The following is a 22,867-nucleotide window of genomic DNA, read 5'->3' as shown; positions in this document are numbered from 1 at the left end:
TCCACACTGCTAACTTGAATATGGATTTATTATTATATAATGGTGCAAATTTATAAAATAGAGTAATGATAATATTTTTGGCTCGCGTGAAATACTAGCTGCTGCCTCATAGTGCTTTATCTTGCTGCAGGTGAAAATCCCAGCATGAAGTAAAGGTTTAAAAAAGAATGGAAGAGCCAGAAATAAGTTTCTGAAGCTAGAAATCTCAGTGCCTGGCAAATTAATCATTTGATTAACAGCCCCATCAACTCCCTGTAGATCTATTGTTGGCAAAGAGAAGTACCCTTAGAGACTACTTAATGCCATTTCAGCTTCATGAGCCAGTGAGAAATAGAGTTGAGCAACAGGGCGATTACATCAGCTAAGAATGACTGCAGATTGCAGACGCAACATGCAACAGGGCTCATGGAGCTTATATGACGTTCATCCCCACTGCCAAATATATCTACTATCACTGGTTGAAGGGGTGATGATAGCCAATAAGAGAGATCTGTCCTATCATCCAAATGCATGGCTGATTGCAACTGAATGTCAGCTGCTTGGCTGATGTGAGTCTGCTCTGGTCAATTCATGCCTGCTAGCTTTGGCCAGGTTTTTTGGATATGGACTTGGGCTTATTTAGGATGAGAATTAGCTCCAGATAGCTGTGCTTGGACAAGTTTTGGGCCAGTGCTGGCAATCAGAAGTGGATAGATGCTTGCACATGTGTTGTTCTTTAATACGGAAAGGATCTAGCTACCAGATGTGTCAGAATGAGAATGCTGATGAGAGAGCCATGTTGGTCACTTGGGAGAAAATGGAATAAACAAAAATATCCAGACTGTTAAATTGACACATTGTACTGACAATCTTAACTTGAGGCTGTTATTCACTTCCTCTATTTCTAAGGCTAATGGCAATGTCACATGTCTCACACAGCAGGGCTATATATTATTTCCAACACAGGCTAGGCTTTCTAGAAATGCCATCACACGGCATGTGTGAGGCCTCTATATACCCTACATTGCACTTTTGTGCAAATTGTATTTTCACGCATTTTGCTACCAGAAAATTGAATGAGGAGAAATCGAAGCTGCCTATTTCAGAGGCTGTGCACATCATCAAACAGACGTACGGCATTAGGATGATATTTTTTTTTGTCATAGAACAGAACAATGTCCAAAAAAATGTGATTTTGAATAATACAATAATGCCAGCGCTGCTGCTGAAGACATGTGTGAGAGATAACTACTGCATGATGCATGCAAGATGCTGGGCTAGGAGGAACAATTACATTCAAATGAATTGACTTTTCCCTATGAAGAGCTTTGTGCAAGCTGGAAGTCATTAGCAATATCTGCTTAGAGACGAGCTGACACATCAATAAGAGCAAACTGGGAAACCAAAACAACAACAACAGCATCGATCACTCTGCAGCAGCACTAGATGGTGGGGAAAACTCACAGTGGCCATCCAGGAAATAGTATTTCAGTCTTCATTACAGTTTCTAACCAGAAAGACGCCTCATCTAAGAGCCATCAGGCTGGGGAGAAAATGGACTGAATGCAGATAAACGATGATGGAGAGGGAGGAAACCAGGGCTGAAAAATAAGAAGAAAGGGTTAGGGAGGAAGAGAAGAAGGGGCTGGAGAGGAGAGGATGGGAGATGAGATGAAAGGGAAAGATAAGAGGGAAGAGAGAGGGACAAAATGAGGATGGCTGTTCGGGGTGGATGCGGGTTGGAGGGGTCGGAGTACGACATGCAATCACTGTCGCACTCCTCTCGAAAAAACACAAACATAACGTCATTATAGAACATTGCAGAGGAAACCATGTAATGGTGTGGCCTTTTCTTGATGGACATCAGTTTTACACAACACGAGGCAACAAACATGCTGAATGTATATCTATAAACATCCTATTAAAGACAAACAGAGAGGAAAGGTACATTTTCTCACAGTAAATGGTCCTGCCAAGTAGTGAGCAGACACACAGACAGACATGCCAGGTAATGACCAACAGCACCAAATGCATTTGGCATCCCATTATCTGGCCTTGCTGTCCCCTTCTGCCTCTAATGATTTTGAGATACAAGTGCCCACATGTTAGTGCGCACCCTGGCCTCTGTTTTTTGTTTGCCTGGCTGCATCCAAGTCTGAGATCCAAAACAGTGTGTACAAAACATGTTTGGGACTCCATTGCTTGTGTTTGTGTCTCGCTGTGTCTAAATGTGTGACTCTGCTGGTGGACATGAAAGCGTATGCATGTTCCTGTGTTTGTGTGCGTGTAAACACATGGCTCTGCGTGTAGCACGTCTCTTCCTGGCTAATGCTAATGGCCATATTATGATGAATTGGCTTCATGCTTTCAGTTAGGCTGAGTGGTGATTAAATCTTCATTACTGCTTCTGGTCAGTCCTGCTCTATATAAGCTGCCAAGAAACTCAATTCCTCTTCATTCTGCAAGAAGTCCCCTGACTGAATCAGGACATCTGCAGCGACAAACACGTTAAAGCTAAAGAAGAGTGCATAAATAATGCTCTCAATATCTCACTTCAGCTCTGCAACACTCAAGAGATCAGACATGTTTCTCAGTAAAGACTTCACGGTCAGCTCATGTGCGTAGCCTGCTTGTTATTTTTAAAATGTCGATGCTCAGCGCATAACCACAGATCAAACAACAGTGTGATGCGACAGTAGTATGTTGTGTTTTGCACACCCTACAGCTAATAGCAAGAAGCACCCGTTTTATTTATTTTAATTCTCAGGCAGATTGAAGCAGGGATGTTTGGTGTGGTGAAATGGAAGATTATAGAAGACTGATCTGGTTATTTCAGGAGCTCCAGTAGAGGGCACCCTGATACCTGACACCTCACTGTCAAATGTTAAGCCCTGTAGTCATGCTTTTTGGATATCAGAGTACGGCTGATATTCAGTACTACCAGTGAGTTAATTGCATTCACCCAACACCCCAGAAAGAAAGGAAAAAAAACAAAAACAAACAACACAGCTTTGGATCTTGAGGATTAGGATTGAAAAGCAGTGGTCTATGAAAAACTGCACATCCAAAAAACAAAAGAAGCCTTTCCTTTCTGTACAGTATTCATTCCTAGCCTGCACTCCAGTCAACCCCCGGGATTTCTGGTAGACATGGTTCTCAATTCTGATCCTTGAGGACAGGTGTCCTGCAGGTCTTTTTACCTCCCTGGCAGTTAATCAGCCACACCATTCAGGTGCTGGATAATATACTTTTAGAAACTAACTAAGACCTCCAGGATATCAGTTTTTAAGGGCTGGAATTGAGTATCTCCACTTAAAAGGTTTGCAGGGGGGCTTTGAGAAAAATGGGGAAAAAAATCAAATTTTACTGTTATTTCTCTTCTCGCACAGTAAGTGGTCACATCGAAACTATGTCTAAGAAAAGCTGTTTTAATCTGCAGTTTCACAGCATCTGCTGTTTCCTCTACACCTAAGGAATAGACAGTTATGTAAGTCCGTGCAAAATCGCATCTTCCAACAAAAAAAGCTCCTAAAATGAAGTTCTGTGCAGAGTCTCTCATCAAAAACGTATGTGGTCTAATGCATACAGTATATCACTGAGACATGGCACAGTTGCTTGACTTTATGAAATGGGAAAGGTGGGGCACCCTGCTGTGGACTATAATATGCAGAAAAATAGCACCGCTACATGGTTATTTCTGATACATTGAAAGAAGCAGAAAATGGACCAATGTAGCTGAATTTCTGAGCTACTGGAAAAGGCAAAATAATTGTCAAGTAATTCATAATTTTCATAAGAAGGTAGAAGAAGGAAAGTAGAAGGTAGATTTATTAGTCATTTTTTAACAAAATTTTAAAAAACGAACTTACATTTCATAATTATCCATTGTCACATTTTCCATAAAACATCCAAGTATAGATGATTAGCAAGTGTCCCATGAGATGTCATTACCAGAAAAGTAAACAAAGCATTTATGTATATAAAATATTTTGGACTCACTCGTTTCGCATCTTTTCCAAACGTCTCACTGTAGCTGGTCCCAAGAATCTCAAATTGCACATGGGAATTAGATCCTTCAGCACGGAAGTCCATCATTCCTGTCAGGCCACTGATCCGTCCCTGCAGCAACAACCAGAAAATAGTTACTTTGTGAGATGTCACAATAATACAATAATAGTGGTTTAATTCTATTTTGTTTCTGTGGATAAAGGAAAAGAAAGAAGTCTGTAAGCATTAATTATAACATGCGAAAGAGTACTTTGTACATTATATGTATCATCACAATATAATGAAATTCAGTGTTTTCATAGATTTAATTAACTTTCTTCTGTTTAGCAAATTATTGCTAAACAGATTTAGAAACGTGGCACTGTAAAACATGGCAAACTCAGTTTAAGATTAGAATGTGATATATTATCAAGGTAAACAGTTTTTTTATTATTGGAAGTTTTGAATGCTGTTCACCATGTAATATGCCATGTAATTTATGTATTTATCTATAGGTGTAGATTTTTTGGGGGGTGGTGCAAGTGAAACATACTTCTTAATATTTAAAGCATGTGCATTTGATCCCCCTCAATAAGAAAAAAAACATAGCAGAGAACTTACATTTTAACAAATATTAAGACATTAACACCATGTTGATACATAAAACACAGACATTGGTGCAAAAACATTCACTAGAGTGCAGGAAATATAGTGTTTGATGCACAAAATACGCTCACCCTCATCCAATGTTCAAACAAAACCTACCTCTTTTTGTAATATTGCTCGTGCACTCTTTCAACCAGGCTTGTAGGTACAGTATGAGGTTATCAAAAAGAAAAAAGTATAAACTTTGACGGAAATCAAATCGATTTATTTTTAGTTTATGTTCGGTTTAAGAGATCAAAGTCCAAAATCTGCCATGACTCCATCCTAAGACCAAACCTGGAGATCACATTTAATCATCAGCTTCCTTTAGGGTAGTTTTAAAATAACCAAACTCAAATCTCTCTTCCAGCAGGGATCACAGAAGTTCGTTGATTTTCCAAAGTCCTGTTTTGACTGTATAAACCTACTTGCTCATGCTTCTAATAAATCCTTAGATGTGCATTTTTGTACATAAATATTAATTTAATCATTTATGATTTGATTATGTAGAATCTATCATTCATCATCATACCTTTTGGATGGTGTCCAGCATAGACCATCCCCCATTCCACGGCTTGGTGGACTTCCTCATGCAGTTTAGACTGGCCATACTGTGCCACTTTCTGTCCTCCAACTTTCTGTAGAAGGCGTTGGCGAGCATCAACACACTGTCATACAGGTAGAGATTGGACACCTGTTGGGGGAGAAAAACAAGCAATTTCAACAAATGCATTCTCAGATTTTTTTATTGTTTGTGCCATACAACAGAGAACAGAAACTCTGTATGCAACAAACAAAACAAATATTATTTTTCTGGGCTTCAAGAAATATCACACAGCCCCACGGTGAACCATTGCGAATGAGGCAGTGACACAAAAGCACTTGTCTTTCAGCCAGATCCTGTGAGGTTTGATGGTGAGATAAAAAATTCTCAGTGGGGAATAAAAGCTTGTCTCCTTGCTTGGAGAGAGATGGGAAAGCATTGGGACAACTGGTGAGCAGCTTTTTTTGTATCGTGTCTGTCAATGTTACGGCTGTCGTTTGGTGTCAAAATGAAGACACAGTTTTTTGCTTTGTTACAACAACACTGAAAGATAAAAGGGTGAAGTCAGCAGCAGCCTTGCTCTGACTGTCCACATGTTTTGGTTGCAGGAAACTTTTTGAGGTTGATTTGTTGAACAAGTATGGGATTGTGCTCCCTGCTGCAGGTGAAATGATATACAAGATAACAAAAAGAGGCAAAGGTGTGATCTGAAACCAAGAGTGTAGCAAAACAAAAATTATTTCTGGTTCAATCATCCTCCGTCAAATGAATTTCAGAGCTGCCATCCATCCAACTGTCTCCCTCCTACTGCCCTGCACCCTGTCAGGAATCATGTCTACCCCTCCTGTCTCGGTGTGACAGTGGATTTGATAGGTCCTCTGGGTCAAGTCAAGTCAAATTCTCCCACTGCAGGAGATCCATGAAAGCAATACTTGCTGCCACTCCAGGCAGTCAGTTCATGACACCTTTAGACTTCAGCCCAAGCCTCTCAGTGGTAAGACATCACACAAGTCAAGTTCACTTGCCTCAAGGTCACTCAGTCAGAAGTCCAGATGTAATGCAATGCGGTGGATATCTGAGGTTACACCACAGCCGGCGGCGTGTGAAGGGGATTAGTAGAGGAAGAGCAGTATTCAGTCTTTAAGTATTCTGATGAATGCTTAAACTGCCATTACCCGATATTTAACCCTCTTTCATGTGAATTATTGAGAACTGTGGGTGCAAACGCCACATGGTTTTGCCATCTGTCTGGAGTATGGATAAAAAGGAAAATGAACATTTCAATAGAGCTACAGGGAACACAGCCATTGCACTCTAGATGGATTGAGCAAAAGAAAAGACTAAGAGGTGCAAGGAGATGCTTATAACCCACTATAGAATATAATTCATGGCAGAATGAGAAAGGTTACTACGACGACCCAAAGAAGGGAATTACATTGTGTTAAATAGATAACAGAGCTTTGATGGTGCTGAAGGGCATAGCTTTCTTTATTGACTCTCATCATCATACAGAATTTACCTTAGGTTGGGTTCCTGGTTGGCAAATCCTTAATGCAAATCATAGATAGCATAATCTCTTTTAGAGCACAGAGTGTGTTCCACAATGGCAGCCTCTGTTAAGCTTGTGATATCTCTAGAGCTGACTGCTAAAGGTTGGAGATTTGAATCATCACTTGGAGACACCTCAGTTGAATGAGATTGTTCAAGTCAAGCAGTCAATTTTATGTCTCCATGCTGATGATAGCTGTGGCCAGAGGCGTTATTGTTTTCAGGCTGTGTCTGTTCGTCTGGGACTAAAGGACAGACAGACAGACATTTTTTCAAATTTGGCACAAATGGGTGTTCATAGGTCACGATTATTATGACCTTGCATCTGGCTCATTTCTACAAATGTAATATCTTCAGAAAGCCTTTTTTCTGGCCAGTATTTAGTGTCATTTCAGGAACAGAGGGGGAGAGATTAGATCAGATGCTGAATTGGTTTCACTAATCTTGGGCGTCCACCTTGAAACTGTGCTACTTGATGTGGCGTTAACATAGTTAGCATGCATGAGCTCGGAGGGCCGACTTGGCTTGTTTTCTAGGCTTATATTATGTCTCTCAAACTACATAAGGAAAATAAAAAGCAAATAGTAGAATCTTCATATTAAACATCCAAATCTGTTTCAACTTACATAATTATAAACTGAGTACACCCCCAGATACCTCAGTAATTAATCAACAAATATTTTATATTGTTTTAGGCTTTCTTAAATTAGAATATATATTTAGTTTAAAGTAGATTTGTATGTAATAAAAAATCAAGCTTAAATTGACTTTAAACCAATATTCGACTCTGTTCTGTTATTTCCAAGTCACATTGAGCTCAAGTCATTTATATTCATGGACATTCGTGTCCCTCATAATTGCCTTATCTCAGGAGTTTAATCTATATTCAGTTGCATATATAATCAGTTAATATTTGTATTCATATGGCACTTGGCAGATGCTTGTCTATATTGTCCTACACTATGGTAACATGCTCAGTGCTGATACTTGCTGATAGTGTGAAAAATGTGATCAAGCATGAATCATGCTCATGACCCCCTTACGGCACACATGCTGTACACAGAAAAAGGAAAAAAGGCCACATTGAGCTTCTTTATGGTTCTGTCACTCCTACAGATAACAAGTGTCCCTCCTGTTGGCTGCTGGAGAGGGTGGATGAAACATGCTGGTTGTTGCTAAAGCACAACAACACTGTCCTATAAATACTTGCAACAAAAGGGATAAAATAACGAGAAAAACACAACCTTGCCACCAGTCAAAAACTAAATGCAATCTCATCCATCATACTGCTGCTTCCATGTTTTGCATTCACTATCCACAAAGCTCTGATTCTCCTCTGAAGCAGCTTATGTTGGTGAATGTGTGACTGTTTGGAACATACAGAGCATTTGAATTGGCAGTAAAGAAACTGTGCGAGTGCTTTGAGAATTTTGATACTTTTCCCTGATCTGGAAAAATAGTCACCATTGGACTGCAGTCTAACCAACTAAAGTCAAACTGACCACTGGCAAAAGCTTTTACAGCTACCTTTCAAGCCTAGAGCAAGTGACCATTTAAACTCAAATATCTGGAACTTTAGTATCACTACAAATTGTGAAATAATTTGAATTCTAAATTTAACTAACACAGTTAAATTTAGAATGTTCACTCTTTCACATTATACCTATTAAGGTAAATGTCTATCATGTTTTATTGGTCATTATTTGATATAAGAGCATTTCTGATGTTTTCTTCTGCTTAGATGGTTCTAAACAACTTAATGTTTTTTGAAAAGTTTATCTTTGTCGTGGCAAGTAATGTCTGAAAAGCCTAAAAAGGTGAAGCTCTCTGACATAATGTCAAATATTGTATTTGACAAATATTTCAACATCACAAACGTATGTTCAATCAGTCTGTGTAGTTTGGGCGCTTATATGAACGTGACACAATTCAGTAACTAACCTCTGTCAGAGAGGTTCTTTTTGGTGTAGTTTATTTTTGTCCACCTGCTTTTTAGCAGGATATCTCAAATGCAGTTTTAAATGTGATTAGGTAGAGGGTAAAGCCAGGCACCAATTAGTCATTTGTTTTTGTCATCTATGAAAATGATTGTTAGAGGCATTTTCTACATTTCCTTTTTTTTTAAATAAATTGCTGCAGATACTTCAAGAAAAAAGAATATCAGCTTAATGTATCCACCTCATGCCTATCATCATCTATGCTTTAATGCTTTTATGCTTTAATGCTGACTTTATCTATTGACCATAATTCTTCAGATTTTCAGTTGACAAAATGAAACATTTTTACCTCCAGGGACTGCAGGTAGCCTTCCTGTGGATCACAGAGCAGCGAGGAGATGCGATGATTGTTCCTCATACAGCGAACGTTAGTGTCTCTCCACAATGGGAAGATCTGACGAATGATGGTCATCCGCCCAAGAGAGCTGTGAACCAGCTCCATGATGTCTGCATCACTCACCTCCTGAATATGAAGACAACAGGAGAAGGTTAGTTTTTAAAAAAATCTTTCCCTTTAATCTTAGTGTAAAGTGTATGGGCACTAATTATCTTAATGGGATTTTTGCACAAAGGGGAATAAGAGGCACAAACCGTGAATTTGCAGTTTTTGAAAAGCGTTTTTTCCGAGTGGAAATTTGGATAAGAAACAAAACCTCTGAGGGGTTTTGCGTTGGCTGTGCCTGCTTCTTAAGCAATTAAAATATCAGATGACACATTGTGGGGCTACAGAGCAATTAGATATGAGACAAAGTGAGGTAAAGTAAGGATAGTTCCAAAAAGTAAAACGGAGACAACTGTAGGGTTTGACTTGTTCGTTCACAATTATTTATTTCTCTTTGTTGCTGTTCATAGGACAGAAGGCCAGTGTATGCAAATGATAAAAGCTTAATGAAAATATAATTTTTGTCCCAATGTTGGTTTAAACAGTAATTTCGCAAGATGAAAAGACAGACAGAAACATGGAAATCAAATGCTATTTTTCACATGCCCAATTTTAAGATAATTCATCATCTAGGAATTATTTTGTTTTTCACATGAGATCAACAAATCAATGAACATTTCAAGTACATCCTTCATACTTGTATTAACTTCTGTGACCTTTGGCCTCTTTTGCGGGGAGATGCATGTGTGAAGGGTCTTTTGAGACAGGCAATGTGAAGGGTCGGATCAATATTCATAAGACATTAAGCGGGCTGTTACTCTCCAGAGCAGGACAATGGTCAATGCTGAGGCAGACAGTGAGTCTCTTGAGAAACACTGGGTTCATATATCTAACAATAAAGCAGTGAGATTACTGTCAGGTCACGCTCTTGGTTGATAACACACATGCCCGAATCCATGCTTCCTATCTGTTTTCCTAATCAGACATTTTGATCTGTGCCTTTTGCATCGACCTCTGCTGTTACTGCCGGTCTCAGTCCTCCCTCACTGGTAATTTCTCCTGGCTTCTTACTTTGTTTTTCTTTGTATTTTTACTTAATTCCAGCTGAAGTCAAGATTGCTCCCCCCCCCAACATTATTTGGGATTGATAGGGGATACTGCAAATCATTTTGATTTTTTTTTTATATTCTTGTGTAGAGCATAAATAATCAGTTAGAACAATTAACCAATATTCAGCCAATCCCTGTGACTTCTGCGTAACCTTGTATATTCGTCCAATACCCACAACATTACCGAAATGTGACTATTTAAAATGGGTTAAATCTCATTTCATCAAAGAGCTGTGTGCAGTGTATTGACTTGCTCAGCCTCATCAACTATTCTTATTCTGTGGAAAACACTGAATGCTCATAGCAGTACACTCCAAATCTGAGAAAACATCACAAAACTATTGTAAAACTGCAAAATATTGCAACATACGACTGAATCAAGCATTTCTGGGCCCAACAGTGAGAAAACCAGCTTATGAAATCCTGGAGGGACAGTACGTCCAATCAGACAGGCCTACAAGACACTGTCAAAAAAGAGAGATCAAAAACCTGATTACAAATAATACTAAACAAATAAACCACCTTTATGTATTTTTTCCCCAAGATTTAGAAACAAAGGTAGCCAGCTTATCAACATATAGATGAAACAATCAATTCATTCATGTTATGGAAGCACATAAGCCCAAAATCTTTTCACCTCTTAGTGTCCCCCCTTACCTTACTTTTAAGACTTTTTATTCTTCTTCCTTTATCTTGTGCGCATACTTGTGCCATATACTTTTTTGAGAATCAAACTGAACTAATTATATGGATATTTTTTTTCAAAGACAGTATTCCCAGATCTTTCATCCGTGTACAGCGTGAGTAAAACACTCCTCAGGTGAATCTCGCTCATTTGGTTTTATCCACCAACTCTTTTTCTGACTCATTCAGGTGGAAATCATGAATATTCATGAGTTGCCGTGGCACATTAATCACATGAATTATGCTGCATGGTTCATGGACCTGAACCCTCACGTCCAAGCTAATAACTTCCAGTGCCACCCAGTCCAAGCGTTCTGTCACCATCAGGGGCGGCGTTTGTGTCATAGCTTGACCCTGCAGTGGTACTGACCAGTGGCCCACATGCCTTTATACCTCTGTCAGAGAGGAAAATATACGTGATATGATTTATTTCACTTGTACAGTATGCACAGAAAAATTATCCACGCTGTGCGGGTGTGGGGATACTCACGAGCCCTGGCTGAGGGCGGCTGTATTGGACTTTACCCCAGGGAACAAGAGGGTCTCCTTGATGCGACTGCAAGTTGCAGAGAGGAAGTCTCTGACTGTCGTGTGTGCGTATGCACCCAACATCAGTTCAGAGTACCCAGCCTTCTTGGTATCTCTGGGCGGTGCACTGGAAAGGGTGCCGATTGGAGACTCCATAGTTCATCTGGGGGACTTCGACGCTTACGTGGGTAATGACGGAGAAGCCTGGAGAGGCGTGATTTGGAGGAACGACCTGCCTGAACTAAACTCGATTGGTGTTTTGTTATTGGACTTCTGTGCCAGTCATGGATTGCCCATAACAAGCACCATGTTTGAGCATAGGGATGTTTATAAATGTACCTGGTACCAGAGCTCCCTAGGCCAAAGATCGATGATCGATTTTGTAGTCCTATCATCTGATTTGCGGCCGTATGTCTTGGACACTTGGGTGAAGAGGAAGGATGACTTTTTTTTTGGGACACCATACTGTACTATGACGTTTTTTCATGATTTTGGACATTATACTATACTATGACATTTTTTTAATGATTTAGGACATCATACTATACTATGACTTCTTTTTCATGATTTTGGATGACGAACTATACTCTGACATTTTTTCATAATTTTGGACTGCAAACTGTCATGGTTTGGGAGTTTTGTTGTACTATGGACTTTGTTTTGTGGTTTTCTGTTTTCTAGTTTTTCCGGCATCGGGGATCTCGGTGGACAGCGTTCCAGTTCGAGCATCAGGGATCCCGGCGGAATCCACTTCAGTTCTGGTATCGGGGGTCCCGGCAGATGCCACTCCAGTGTCAAAGCAAAGAGTCTGGTCAGCGCCAGGGCCAACCCTAATCCCAGTTCCCTGAATCCTGTTGGCACCAGGTCCACCCCAAGTCCCAGCTCCCGTCTCTGCAGCCGCTGGGCCGACCCCTGTCCCATCTCCTGTTCCTGCACCCACTGGTCCGACCCCTGTCCCAGCTCCTGTCCCTACAACCGCTGGGCCGACCCCTGTCCCAGCTCCTGTCCCTGCACCCACTGGGCTACAGCCACACTCTGCTCCTGTTGGGCCGCAGCACACCTTGGTCCCCACCCAGCTCCAAAGGCCTCCGGCCACCCCACTGAACTGTTCCTGGTTGCCCCCCAGACTCCTTGTTCCCTCTCTGACCTGTTTTTGCCCCTCAGTCCTGCCGTCTTGTTTTTCACCGGACTTGCTCTGCTCCCTCCTCTGGGCCCCCTCCTCCTGCCCTGCTTTGTTTGGACTCTTGGATCCCTCCTCTGGACTCTTTTGGCTTTGTTTTTGGTATGGAACGTCTGGGATCTGTCTCTTTAGAGGGGGGTTCTGTCATGGTTTGGGAGTTTTTTTATACTGAGGACTTTGTTTTCGGCTTCTCTGTGTTCTAGTTTTTCCTTGTTTCTGGTTACTGATGTTCTGTTTCCTGTTTTATTTTGTATCTTTACTCCTTGTGTATCACCTGTGCTTTTTCTCTGTGTCTCCCTGTCTCTCTATCTCGTCCAAGTCTGTGTGTCTCTCTCCCTGTCTCTGTGTTTCCCTGATTCTGTGTCCCTCTGTATCCGTTTTTCTGATTTGGTTCACATGTTATCATTCTTGTCTGTCCTTCCCTGTCAGTCTTCCCTGCACACCTGTTTCTGTTCAAGTTTCGTGTGCTCCAGCCTAGTGTTTCGAAAAAATGCACTGCAGGAAATGAACTATGCCATCAACAGCAACATGCTCAAGCAACCAGATGGAATTGTGATAGTAGCTGCAGGTTTTAAACTCAACCGTCAAGTACAAACATATAGTGTTGTTGTTGCCGTTTTTTAAACTTTATTTAAAAAATAATCAATAAATCAATGTTCTACCTCCCATTAAAGATCACTTTTAGTTTGTACTTATTGCTCCCATTTTCATTGTTCTGTACGCGAAAGCATGGAACGTTGTAAAAACCGCCAAAACATTATAATATTGCATATTGAAAAAATGACCCCAAAAGCAAGTATGGAAAAAGGTAAAAAAAATGACATGTCCCGAAAAAACCTGAAAACAGCTGAGAATCACATAAAATAGCATGCCAAGTTAAGCCATAGTACAGAATGTTGCAAAAACAGCTAAAGACAACAGAAAATAGCATGTCAAAATATGACCCAAAATGCAAGGCTATAGTATGGCGAAAAATGTCAAAAAATGACATTTCCCGACAACAGCTGAAAACCGCACAAAACAGTGTGCCAAGACACACCATGGCATAGAATGTTGCAAAAATGGCCAAAAACAACATGAAATGGCATATAGTATGGAAAAAGGTCATAAAGTGACATGTCCCAAAAACACCTGAAAAAGGCTGAAAACTGCATAAAATGCCTTGCCAAGACATGCCATAGCACTGAATGTTGCAAAAAACGGCAAAATCTCCAAAGAATGGCATACTGAAAAAATGACCAAAACAGCAAGGCTATGGAAAAAGGTAAAAAAAAATGACATGTCCCAAAAACACCTGAAAAAGGCTAAAAACTGCATGAAATAAAGTGCAGACACGCCATGGCACTGAATATTGCAAAAAAAGAGCCAAAAACACCATTAAATGTCATATCAAAAAACAACCCAAACACCAAGGCTATAGTATGGACAAAGGTCAAAAATTGACATGTCCCAAACACACCTAAAAAAGGCTGAAAATATACCTCGCAGAGACACGCCATAGCATAGAATACAGCAAAAAATAGCAGAGAACACCACAAAATGGCAGACTCAAAAAATGACCAAAACAGCAAGGCATTGAAAAAAGTCAAAAAATGACGTCCCAAAAACACCTGAAAATGGCTGTCAACTGCATAAAATAGCGTGCCGAGACACGCCATAGCATAGAAAGTTGCAAAAAAAGCCAAAACACCATAAAACCTCATGTCAAAATAATTACCCAAACAGCAAGGCTATAGTATTGAAAAAGGTCAAAAAATGACATGTCCCAAAAAAACCTGAAAAAGGCTGAAAAACTGCATAAAATAGCGTGCAGAGACACGCCATAGCATAGAATGTAGCAAAGAAAAGCCCAAAACACGATAATATGGCATATTGAAAAAATGACCAGAAACAGCAAGGCTATAGTATGGAAAACGGTTAAAAAAAGACAAGTCCCAAAAACACTTGAAAACAGCTGAAATTCACATAAAATAGTGTGCCAAGACATGCCATAGCATTGAATATTGCAAAAAAAGCCCGAAACACCATAAAATGCCATGTCAAGAAAGTGACTGAAATAGTCATTTTTTTCAAAATGTCATTTTATGGCAATTTGGGGCGTTTTTGCAACATTCTATGCCATGGCTTGTCTCGTTACATTATTTTATGCAGTTTTCAGCTTTTTTCAGGTGTTTTTGGGACATGTCATTTTTTAAAACTTTTTCCATACTATAGCCTTGATCTTCGGGTCATTTTTTCGACATGCAATATTGTGGTGTTTTTGGTGGTTTTTGCAACATTTTATGCTATGGTGCGTCTTGGCACGCAATTTAATGTGGATTTCAGCTGTTTTCAGTTGTGTTTGGAACATGTCATTTTTGACGTTTTTCCATACTATAGCCTTGCTCTTCGGGTCATTTTTTCGACATGCAATATTATGGTGTTTTTGGTCGTTTTTGCAACTTTCTATGCCATGGCGTACTTTGGCACGCTATTTAATGCAGGTTTAAGTTGTTTTTAAGTGTTTTTGGGACATGTCATTTTTTGACATTTTTGCCATACTATAGCCTTGCTTTTTGGGTCATTTTTTCGACATGCCAAAATATGGTGTTTTTTTTCCGTTTTTGCAACTTCCTATGCCATGGCGTACTTTGGTGCGCTATTTAATGCAGATTTAAATTGTTTTTCAGTGTTTTTGGGACATGTCATTTTTTGACATTTTTGCCATACTATAGCCTTGCTTTTTGGGTCATTTTTTCGACATGCCAAAATATGGTGTTTTTGTCCGTTTTTGCAACTTTCTATGCCATGGCGTACTTTGGTACGCTATTTAATGCAGGTTTAAGTTGTTTTTAAGTGTTATTGGGACATGTCATTTTTTGACATTTTTGCCATACTATAGCCTTGCTTTTTGGGTCATTTTTTTTGACATGGCAAAATATGGTGTTTTTGTCCATTTTTCCAACTTTCTATGCCATGGCATGTCTTAGCACGCTATTTAATGCAGGTTTAAGTTGTTTTTAAGTGTTTTTGGGACATGTCATTTTTTGACATTTTTGCCATACTATAGCCTTGCTTTTTGGGTCATTTTTTCGGCATGCCAAAATATGGTGTTTTTGTCCGTTTTTGCAACTTTCTATGTTATGGCATGTCTTTGGCACGCTATTTAATGCAGGTTTAAGTTGTTTTTAAGTCTTTTTGGGACATGTCATTTTTTGACATTTTTGCCATACTATAGCCTTGCTTTTTTTGGGTCATTTTTCCGACATGCCAAAATATGGTGTTTTTGTCCGTTTTTGCAACTTTCTCTGCCATGGCATGTCTTAGCACGCTATTTAATGCAGGTTTAAGTTGTTTTTAAGTGTTTTTGGGACATGTCATTTTTTGACATTTTTGCCATACTATAGCCTTGCTTTTTTTTGGGTCATTTTTTCGACATGCCAAAATATGGTGTTTTTGTCCGTTTTTGCAACTTTCTATGCCATGGCATGTCTTAGCACGCTATTTAATGCAGGTTTAAGTTGTTTTTAAGTGTTTTTGAGACATGTCATTTTTGACATTTTGCCATACTATAGCCTTGCTTTTTTTGGGTAATTTTTTCGACATGCCAAAATATGGTGTTTTTGTCTATTTTTGCAACTTTCTATGCTATGGCGTACTTTGGCACGCTATTTAATGCAGGTTCAAGTTGTTTTTAAGTGTTTTTGGGACATGTCATTTTTTGACATTTTTGCCATACTATAGCCTTGCTTTTTGGGTCATTTTTTTTGACATTGCAAAATATGGTGTTTTTGTCCATTTTTCCAACTTTCTCTGCCATGGCATGTCTTAGCACGCTATTGAATGCAGGTTTAAGTTGTTTTTAAGTGTTTTTGGGACATGTCATTTTTTGACATTTTTGCCATACTATAGCCTTGCTTTTTTTTTGGTCATTTTTTCGACATGCCAAAATATGGTGTTTTTGTCCATTTTTCCAACTTTCTCTGCCATGGCATGTCTTAGCACGCTATTTTATGCAGGTTTAAGTTGTTTTTAAGTGTTTTTGGGACATGTCATTTTTTGACATTTTTGCCATACTATAGCCTTGCTTTTTTTTTGGTCATTTTTTCGACATGCCAAAATATGGTGTTTTTGTCCGTTTTTGCAACTTTCTATGCCATGGCATGTCTTAGCACGCTATTTAATGCAGGTTTAAGTTGTTTTTAAGTGTTTTTGGGACATGTCATTTTTTGACATTTTTGCCATACTATAGCCTTGCTTTTTGGGTCATTTTTTCGACATGCCAAAATATGGTGTTTTTGTCCGTTTTTGCAACTTGCTATGCTATGGCGTACTTTGGCACGCTATTTAATGCAGGTTTAAGCTGTTTTCAAGTGTTTTTGGGACATGCCATTTTTTGACATTTTTGCCATACTATAGCCTTGCTTTTTTTTGGGTCATTTTTTCGACATGCCAAAATATGGTGTTTTTGTCCGTTTTTGCAACTTGCTATGCTATGGCGTACTTTGGCACGCTATTTAATGTAGGTTTAAGTTGTTTTAAGTGTTTTGGGACATGCCATTTTTGACATTTTTGCCATACTATAGCCTTGCTTTTTGGGTCATTTTTTCGACATGCCAAAATATGGTGTTTTTTCCGCTTTTGCAACTTGTTACGCTTATGGCATTTTGGCACGCTATTTAATACAGGTTTAAGTTGTTTTTAAGTCTTTTTGGGACATGTCATTTTTTGACATTTTTGCCATACTATAGCCTTGCTTTTTTTTGGGTCATTTTTTCGACATGCCAAAATATGGTGTTTTTGTCCGTTTTTGCAGCTTTGTATGCCATGGCATGTCTTAGCACGCTATTTAATGCAGGTTTAAGTTGTTTTTAAGTGTTTTTGGGACATGTCATTTTTTGACATTTTTGCCATACTATAGCCTTGCTTTTTTTTGGGTCATTTTTTCGACATGCCAAAATATGGTGTTTTTGTCCGTTTTTGCAACTTGCTATGCTATGGCATACTTTGGCACGCTATTTAATGCAGGTTCAAGTTGTTTTCAAGTGTTTTTGGGACATGCTATTTTTTGACATTTTTGCCATACTATAGCCTTGCTTTTTGGGTCATTTTTTTTGACATTGCAAAATATGGTGTTTTTGTCCATTTTTCCAACTTTCTCTGCCATGGCATGTCTTAGCACGCTATTTAATGCAGGTTTAAGTTGTTTTTAAGTGTTTTTGGGACATGTCATTTTTTGACATTTTTGCCATACTATAGCCTTGCTTTTTTTTGGGTCATTTTTTCGACATGCCAAAATATGGTGTTTTTGTCAGTTTTTGCAACTTTCTATGCCATGGCATGTCTTAGCACGCTATTTAATGCAGGTTTAAGTTGTTTTTAAGTGTTTTTGGGACATGTCATTTTTTGAAATTTTTGCCATACTATAGCCTTGCTTCTTTTTGGGTCATTTTTTCAACATGCCAAAATATGGTGTTTTTTGTCCGTTTTTGCAACTTTCTATGCTATGGCGAACTTTGGCACGCTGTTGGAGTATATATGCTTTTAATCCAATGATGATTCAAGCTGTAGTATGATTATGGTACTGAGTTACATTGTGTTCTTTATATATATAATCAGCAGATTCAAAAGTACTATACTGTTAAATCAAATGAAGTAATTGTTGTTATTATATTACCTTTTATATGTGATGTTGTTGACATAGGGCCGAGCCCTTAAGGCTTTGCTCAGTTAAGATTGAATTACTATGTTTCTGTAAGAATGTACTATCAGTGATTATGTTGCAACTTGTGCTAGCAATGAGATGCTTTAGTGTGTTCAAAGTATTAGACATTTTGGAGTGTTATGTGAAAGGAACATTGTGTGTAGAGCTGAAGGACAGTCATGCAATCAGGCCAGAGAAAGGTAAAATGTAGACATCTGTTTCAACAAAGATAAAACACAGGGCACTATTAGGGTAACTCCTTGTTGGGGCATTATGGGGAGATCGCCGTTGACCACTGAAGTAAGACATGCGATAGAGTGGAATGTGTGTGTTTTTAGTTTCAGGTCATACCCAAGGATGGAGTCAGAAGAGGAGTTGGAAGATGAGAGGAGCCAATCAGAAGAAGACACCATACCCTTGCACATTTCATGATTGTAATAGTATAAAACACTGGATCAGGGAAAGACAGGTTGTCAGAATGCAGGCTGACTAGCTGGTGTTATCGGCTAGGGTGAGGCACTTCTAAACCAGAGCTCTGTAACTGCTCATTGCTTGCTGAAAAGATTCACTAAAAGGTTTGAATTCAAATTCTAATTCTGTGTGGACATTCAGTTATTCACTGTTTATTGAGTTGCTCTTAAGAATTCTGAACATAGCACTCACCCTGGGAGTTTGCAGGTTTAAGTTGTTTTCAAGTGTTTTTGGGACATGCCATTTTTTGACATTTTTGCCATACTATAGCCTTGCTTTTTTTTGGGTCATTTTTTCGACATGCCAAAATATGGTGTTTTTGTCCGTTTTTGCAACTTTCTATGCCATGGCATGTCTTAGCACGCTATTTAATGCAGGTTTAAGTTGTTTTTAAGTGTTTTTGGGACATGTCATTTTTTGACATTTTTGCCATACTATAGCCTTGCTTTTTTTTGGGTCATTTTTTCGACATGCCAAAATATGGTGTTTTTGTCTATTTTTGCAACTTTCTATGCTATGGCGTACTTTGGCACGCTATTTAATGCAGGTTCAAGTTGTTTTTAAGTGTTTTTGGGACATGTCATTTTTTGACATTTTTGCCATACTATAGCCTTGCTTTTTGGGTCATTTTTTCGACATGCCAAAATATGGTGTTTTTGTCCGTTTTTGCAACTTGCTACACTATGGCATACTTTGGCACGCTATTTAATGCAGGTTTAAGTTGTTTTTAAGTCTTTTTGGGACATGCCATTTTTTGACATTTTTGCCATACTATAGCCTTGCTTTTTGGGTCATTTTTTCGACATGCCAAAATATGGTGTTTTTGTCCGTTTTTGCAACTTTCTATGCTATGGCGTACTTTGGCACGCTATTTAATGCAGGTTTAAGTTGTTTTTAAGTGTTTTTGGGACATGCCATTTTTTGACATTTTTGCCATACTATAGCCTTGCTTTTTGGGTCATTTTTTCGACATGCCAAAATATGGTGTTTTTGTCCGTTTTTGCAACTTTCTATGCCATGGCATGTCTTAGCACGCTATTTAATGCAGGTTTAAGTTGTTTTTAAGTGTTTTTGGGACATGTCATTTTTTGACATTTTTGCCATACTATAGCCTTGCTTTTTGGGTCATTTTTTTGACATGCCAAAATATGGTGTTTTTGTCCGTTTTTGCAACTTGCTATGCTATGGCGTACTTTGGCACGCTATTTAATGTAGGTTTAAGTTGTTTTTAAGTGTTTTTGGGACATGCCATTTTTTGACATTTTTGCCATACTATAGCCTTGCTTTTTGGGTCATTTTTTCGACATGCCAAAATATGGTGTTTTTGTCCGTTTTTGCAACTTGCTACGCTATGGCGTACTTTGGCACGCTATTTAATACAGGTTTAAGTTGTTTTTAAGTCTTTTTGAGACATGTCATTTTTTGACATTTTTGCCATACTATAGCCTTGCTTTTTTTTGGGTCATTTTTTCGACATGCCAAAATATGGTGTTTTTGTCAGTTTTTGCAACTTGCTACGCTATGGCGTACTTTGGCACGCTATTTAATATAGGTTTGAGCTGTTTTCAAGTGTTTTTGGGACATGTCATTTTTTGACATTTTTGCCATACTATAGCCTTGCTTTTTTTTGGGTCATTTTTTCGACATGCCAAAATATGGTGTTTTTGTCCGTTTTTCCAACTTTCTCTGCCATGGCATGTCTTAGCACGCTATTTAATGCAGGTTTAAGTTGTTTTTAAGTGTTTTTGGGACATGTCATTTTTGACATTTTGCCACACTATAGCCTTGCTTTTTTTGGGTCATTTTTTCGACATGCCAAATTATGGTGTTTTTGTCTATTTTTGCAACTTTCTATGCTATGGCGTACTTTGGCACGCTATTTAATGCAGGTTCAAGTTGTTTTTAAGTGTTTTTGGGACATGTCATTTTTTGACATTTTTGCCATACTATAGCCTTGCTTTTTGGGTCATTTTTTCGACATGCCAAAATATGGTGTTTTTGTCCGTTTTTGCAACTTGTTACGCTATATATGCACTTTTGGCACGCTATTTAATGCAGGTTTAAGTTGTTTTTAAGTCTTTTTGGGACATGTCATTTTTTGACATTTTTGCCATACTATAGCCTTGCTTTTTGGGTCATTTTTTTTGACATTGCAAAATATGGTGTTTTTGTCCGTTTTTGCAACTTTCTCTGCCATGGCATGTCTTAGCACGCTATTTAATACAGGTTTAAGTTGTTTTTAAGTCTTTTTGAGACATGTCATTTTTTGACATTTTTGCCATACTATAGCCTTGCTTTTTTTTGGGTCATTTTTTCGACATGCCAAAATATGGTGTTTTTGTCCGTTTTTGCAACTTTCTATGCCATGGCATGTCTTAGCACGCTATTTAATGCAGGTTTAAGTTGTTTTTAAGTGTTTTTGGGACATGTCATTTTTTGACATTTTTGCCATACTATAGCCTTGCTTTTTGGGTCATTTTTTCGACATGCCAAAATATGGTGTTTTTGTCCGTTTTTGCAACTTGCTATGCTATGGTGTACTTTGGCACGCTATTTAATGCAGATTTAAGTTGTTTTCAAGTGTTTTTGGGACATGACATTTTTTGACATTTTTACCATACTATAGCCTTGCTTTTTGGGTCATTTTTTCAACATGCCAAAAGATGGTGTTTTTGTCTGTTTTTGCAACTTTCTATGCTATGGCGTACTTTGGCACGCTATTTAATGCAGGTTTAAGTTGTTTTTAAGTGTTTTTGGGACATGTCATTTTTTGACATTTTTGCCATACTATAGCCTTGCTTTTTTTTGGGTCATTTTTTCGACATGCCAAAATATGGTGTTTTTGTCTGTTTTTGCAACTTTCTATGCCATGGCATGTCTTAGCACGCTATTTAATGCAGGTTTAAGTTGTTTTTAAGTGTTTTTGGGACATGTCATTTTTTGACATTTTTGCCATACTATAGCCTTGCTTTTTGGGTCATTTTTTTTTGACATTGCAAAATATGGTGTTTTTGTCCATTTTTCCAACTTTCTCTGCCATGGCATGTCTTAGCACGCTATTTAATGCAGGTTTAAGTTGTTTTTAAGTGTTTTTGGGACATGTCATTTTTTGACATTTTTGCCATACTATAGCCTTGCTTTTTTTTGGGTCATTTTTTCGACATGCCAAATTATGGTGTTTTTGTCTATTTTTGCAACTTTCTATGCTATGGCGTACTTTGGCACGCTATTTAATGCAGGTTCAAGTTGTTTTTAAGTGTTTTTGGGACATGTCATTTTTTGACATTTTTGCCATACTATAGCCTTGCTTTTTGGGTCATTTTTTCGACATGCCAAAATATGGTGTTTTCGTCCGTTTTTGCAACTTTCTATGCCATGGCATGTCTTAGCACGCTATTTAATGCAGGTTTAAGTTGTTTTTAAGTGTTTTTGGGACATGTCATTTTTTGACATTTTTGCCATACTATAGCCTTGCTTTTTGGGTCATTTTTTCGACATGCCAAAATATGGTGTTTTTGTCCGTTTTTGCAACTTGCTACGCTATGGCGTACTTTGGCACGCTATTTAATGCAGGTTTAAGTTGTTTTTAAGTCTTTTTGGGACATGTCATTTTTTGACATTTTTGCCATACTATAGCCTTGCTTTTTGGGTCATTTTTTTTGACATTGCAAAATATGGTGTTTTTGTCCATTTTTGCAACTTTCTCTGCCATGGCATGTCTTAGCACGCTATTTAATACAGGTTTAAGTTGTTTTTAAGTCTTTTTGAGACATGTCATTTTTTGACATTTTTGCCATACTATAGCCTTGCTTTTTTTTGGGTCATTTTTTCGACATGCCAAAATATGGTGTTTTTGTCCGTTTTTGCAACTTTCTATGCCATGGCATGTCTTAGCACGCTATTTAATGCAGGTTTAAGTTGTTTTTAAGTGTTTTTGGGACATGTCATTTTTTGACATTTTTGCCATACTATAGCCTTGCTTTTTGGGTCATTTTTTCAACATGCCAAAATATGGTGTTTTTGTCCGTTTTTGCAACTTGCTATGCTATGGTGTACTTTGGCACGCTATTTAATGCAGATTTAAGTTGTTTTCAAGTGTTTTTGGGACATGACATTTTTTGACATTTTTA

At 38.4% G+C, this 22,867-nt stretch overlaps 1 protein-coding gene across 1 annotated transcript in view; it reads right to left on the bottom strand.

Annotated features, from left to right (window-relative positions):
- grid1a (glutamate receptor, ionotropic, delta 1a) overlaps nucleotides 1-22,867 on the bottom strand; it is a 355,831-nt gene that overhangs the window by 34,142 nt on the left and 298,822 nt on the right. The window contains exons 10-12 of the mRNA XM_042502252.2: nucleotides 8,990-9,163; nucleotides 5,144-5,305; nucleotides 3,979-4,098 (exon numbers count right to left, since the gene is read on the bottom strand). Of these exons, the coding sequence (XP_042358186.1) occupies nucleotides 3,979-4,098; nucleotides 5,144-5,305; nucleotides 8,990-9,163 (456 nt within the window). The remainder of the gene's footprint in view (nucleotides 1-3,978; nucleotides 4,099-5,143; nucleotides 5,306-8,989; nucleotides 9,164-22,867) is intronic.

Source organism: Plectropomus leopardus, chromosome 13 (genome assembly GCF_026936395.1).
Source record: "Plectropomus leopardus strain MGB_pleo_1.0 chromosome 13, ASM2693639v1, whole genome shotgun sequence".
NCBI lineage: Eukaryota > Metazoa > Chordata > Actinopteri > Perciformes > Serranidae > Plectropomus > Plectropomus leopardus.
The sequence above is the reverse complement of the archived record's forward strand: the minus strand, read 5'-3'. Positions and strand labels throughout refer to the sequence as shown.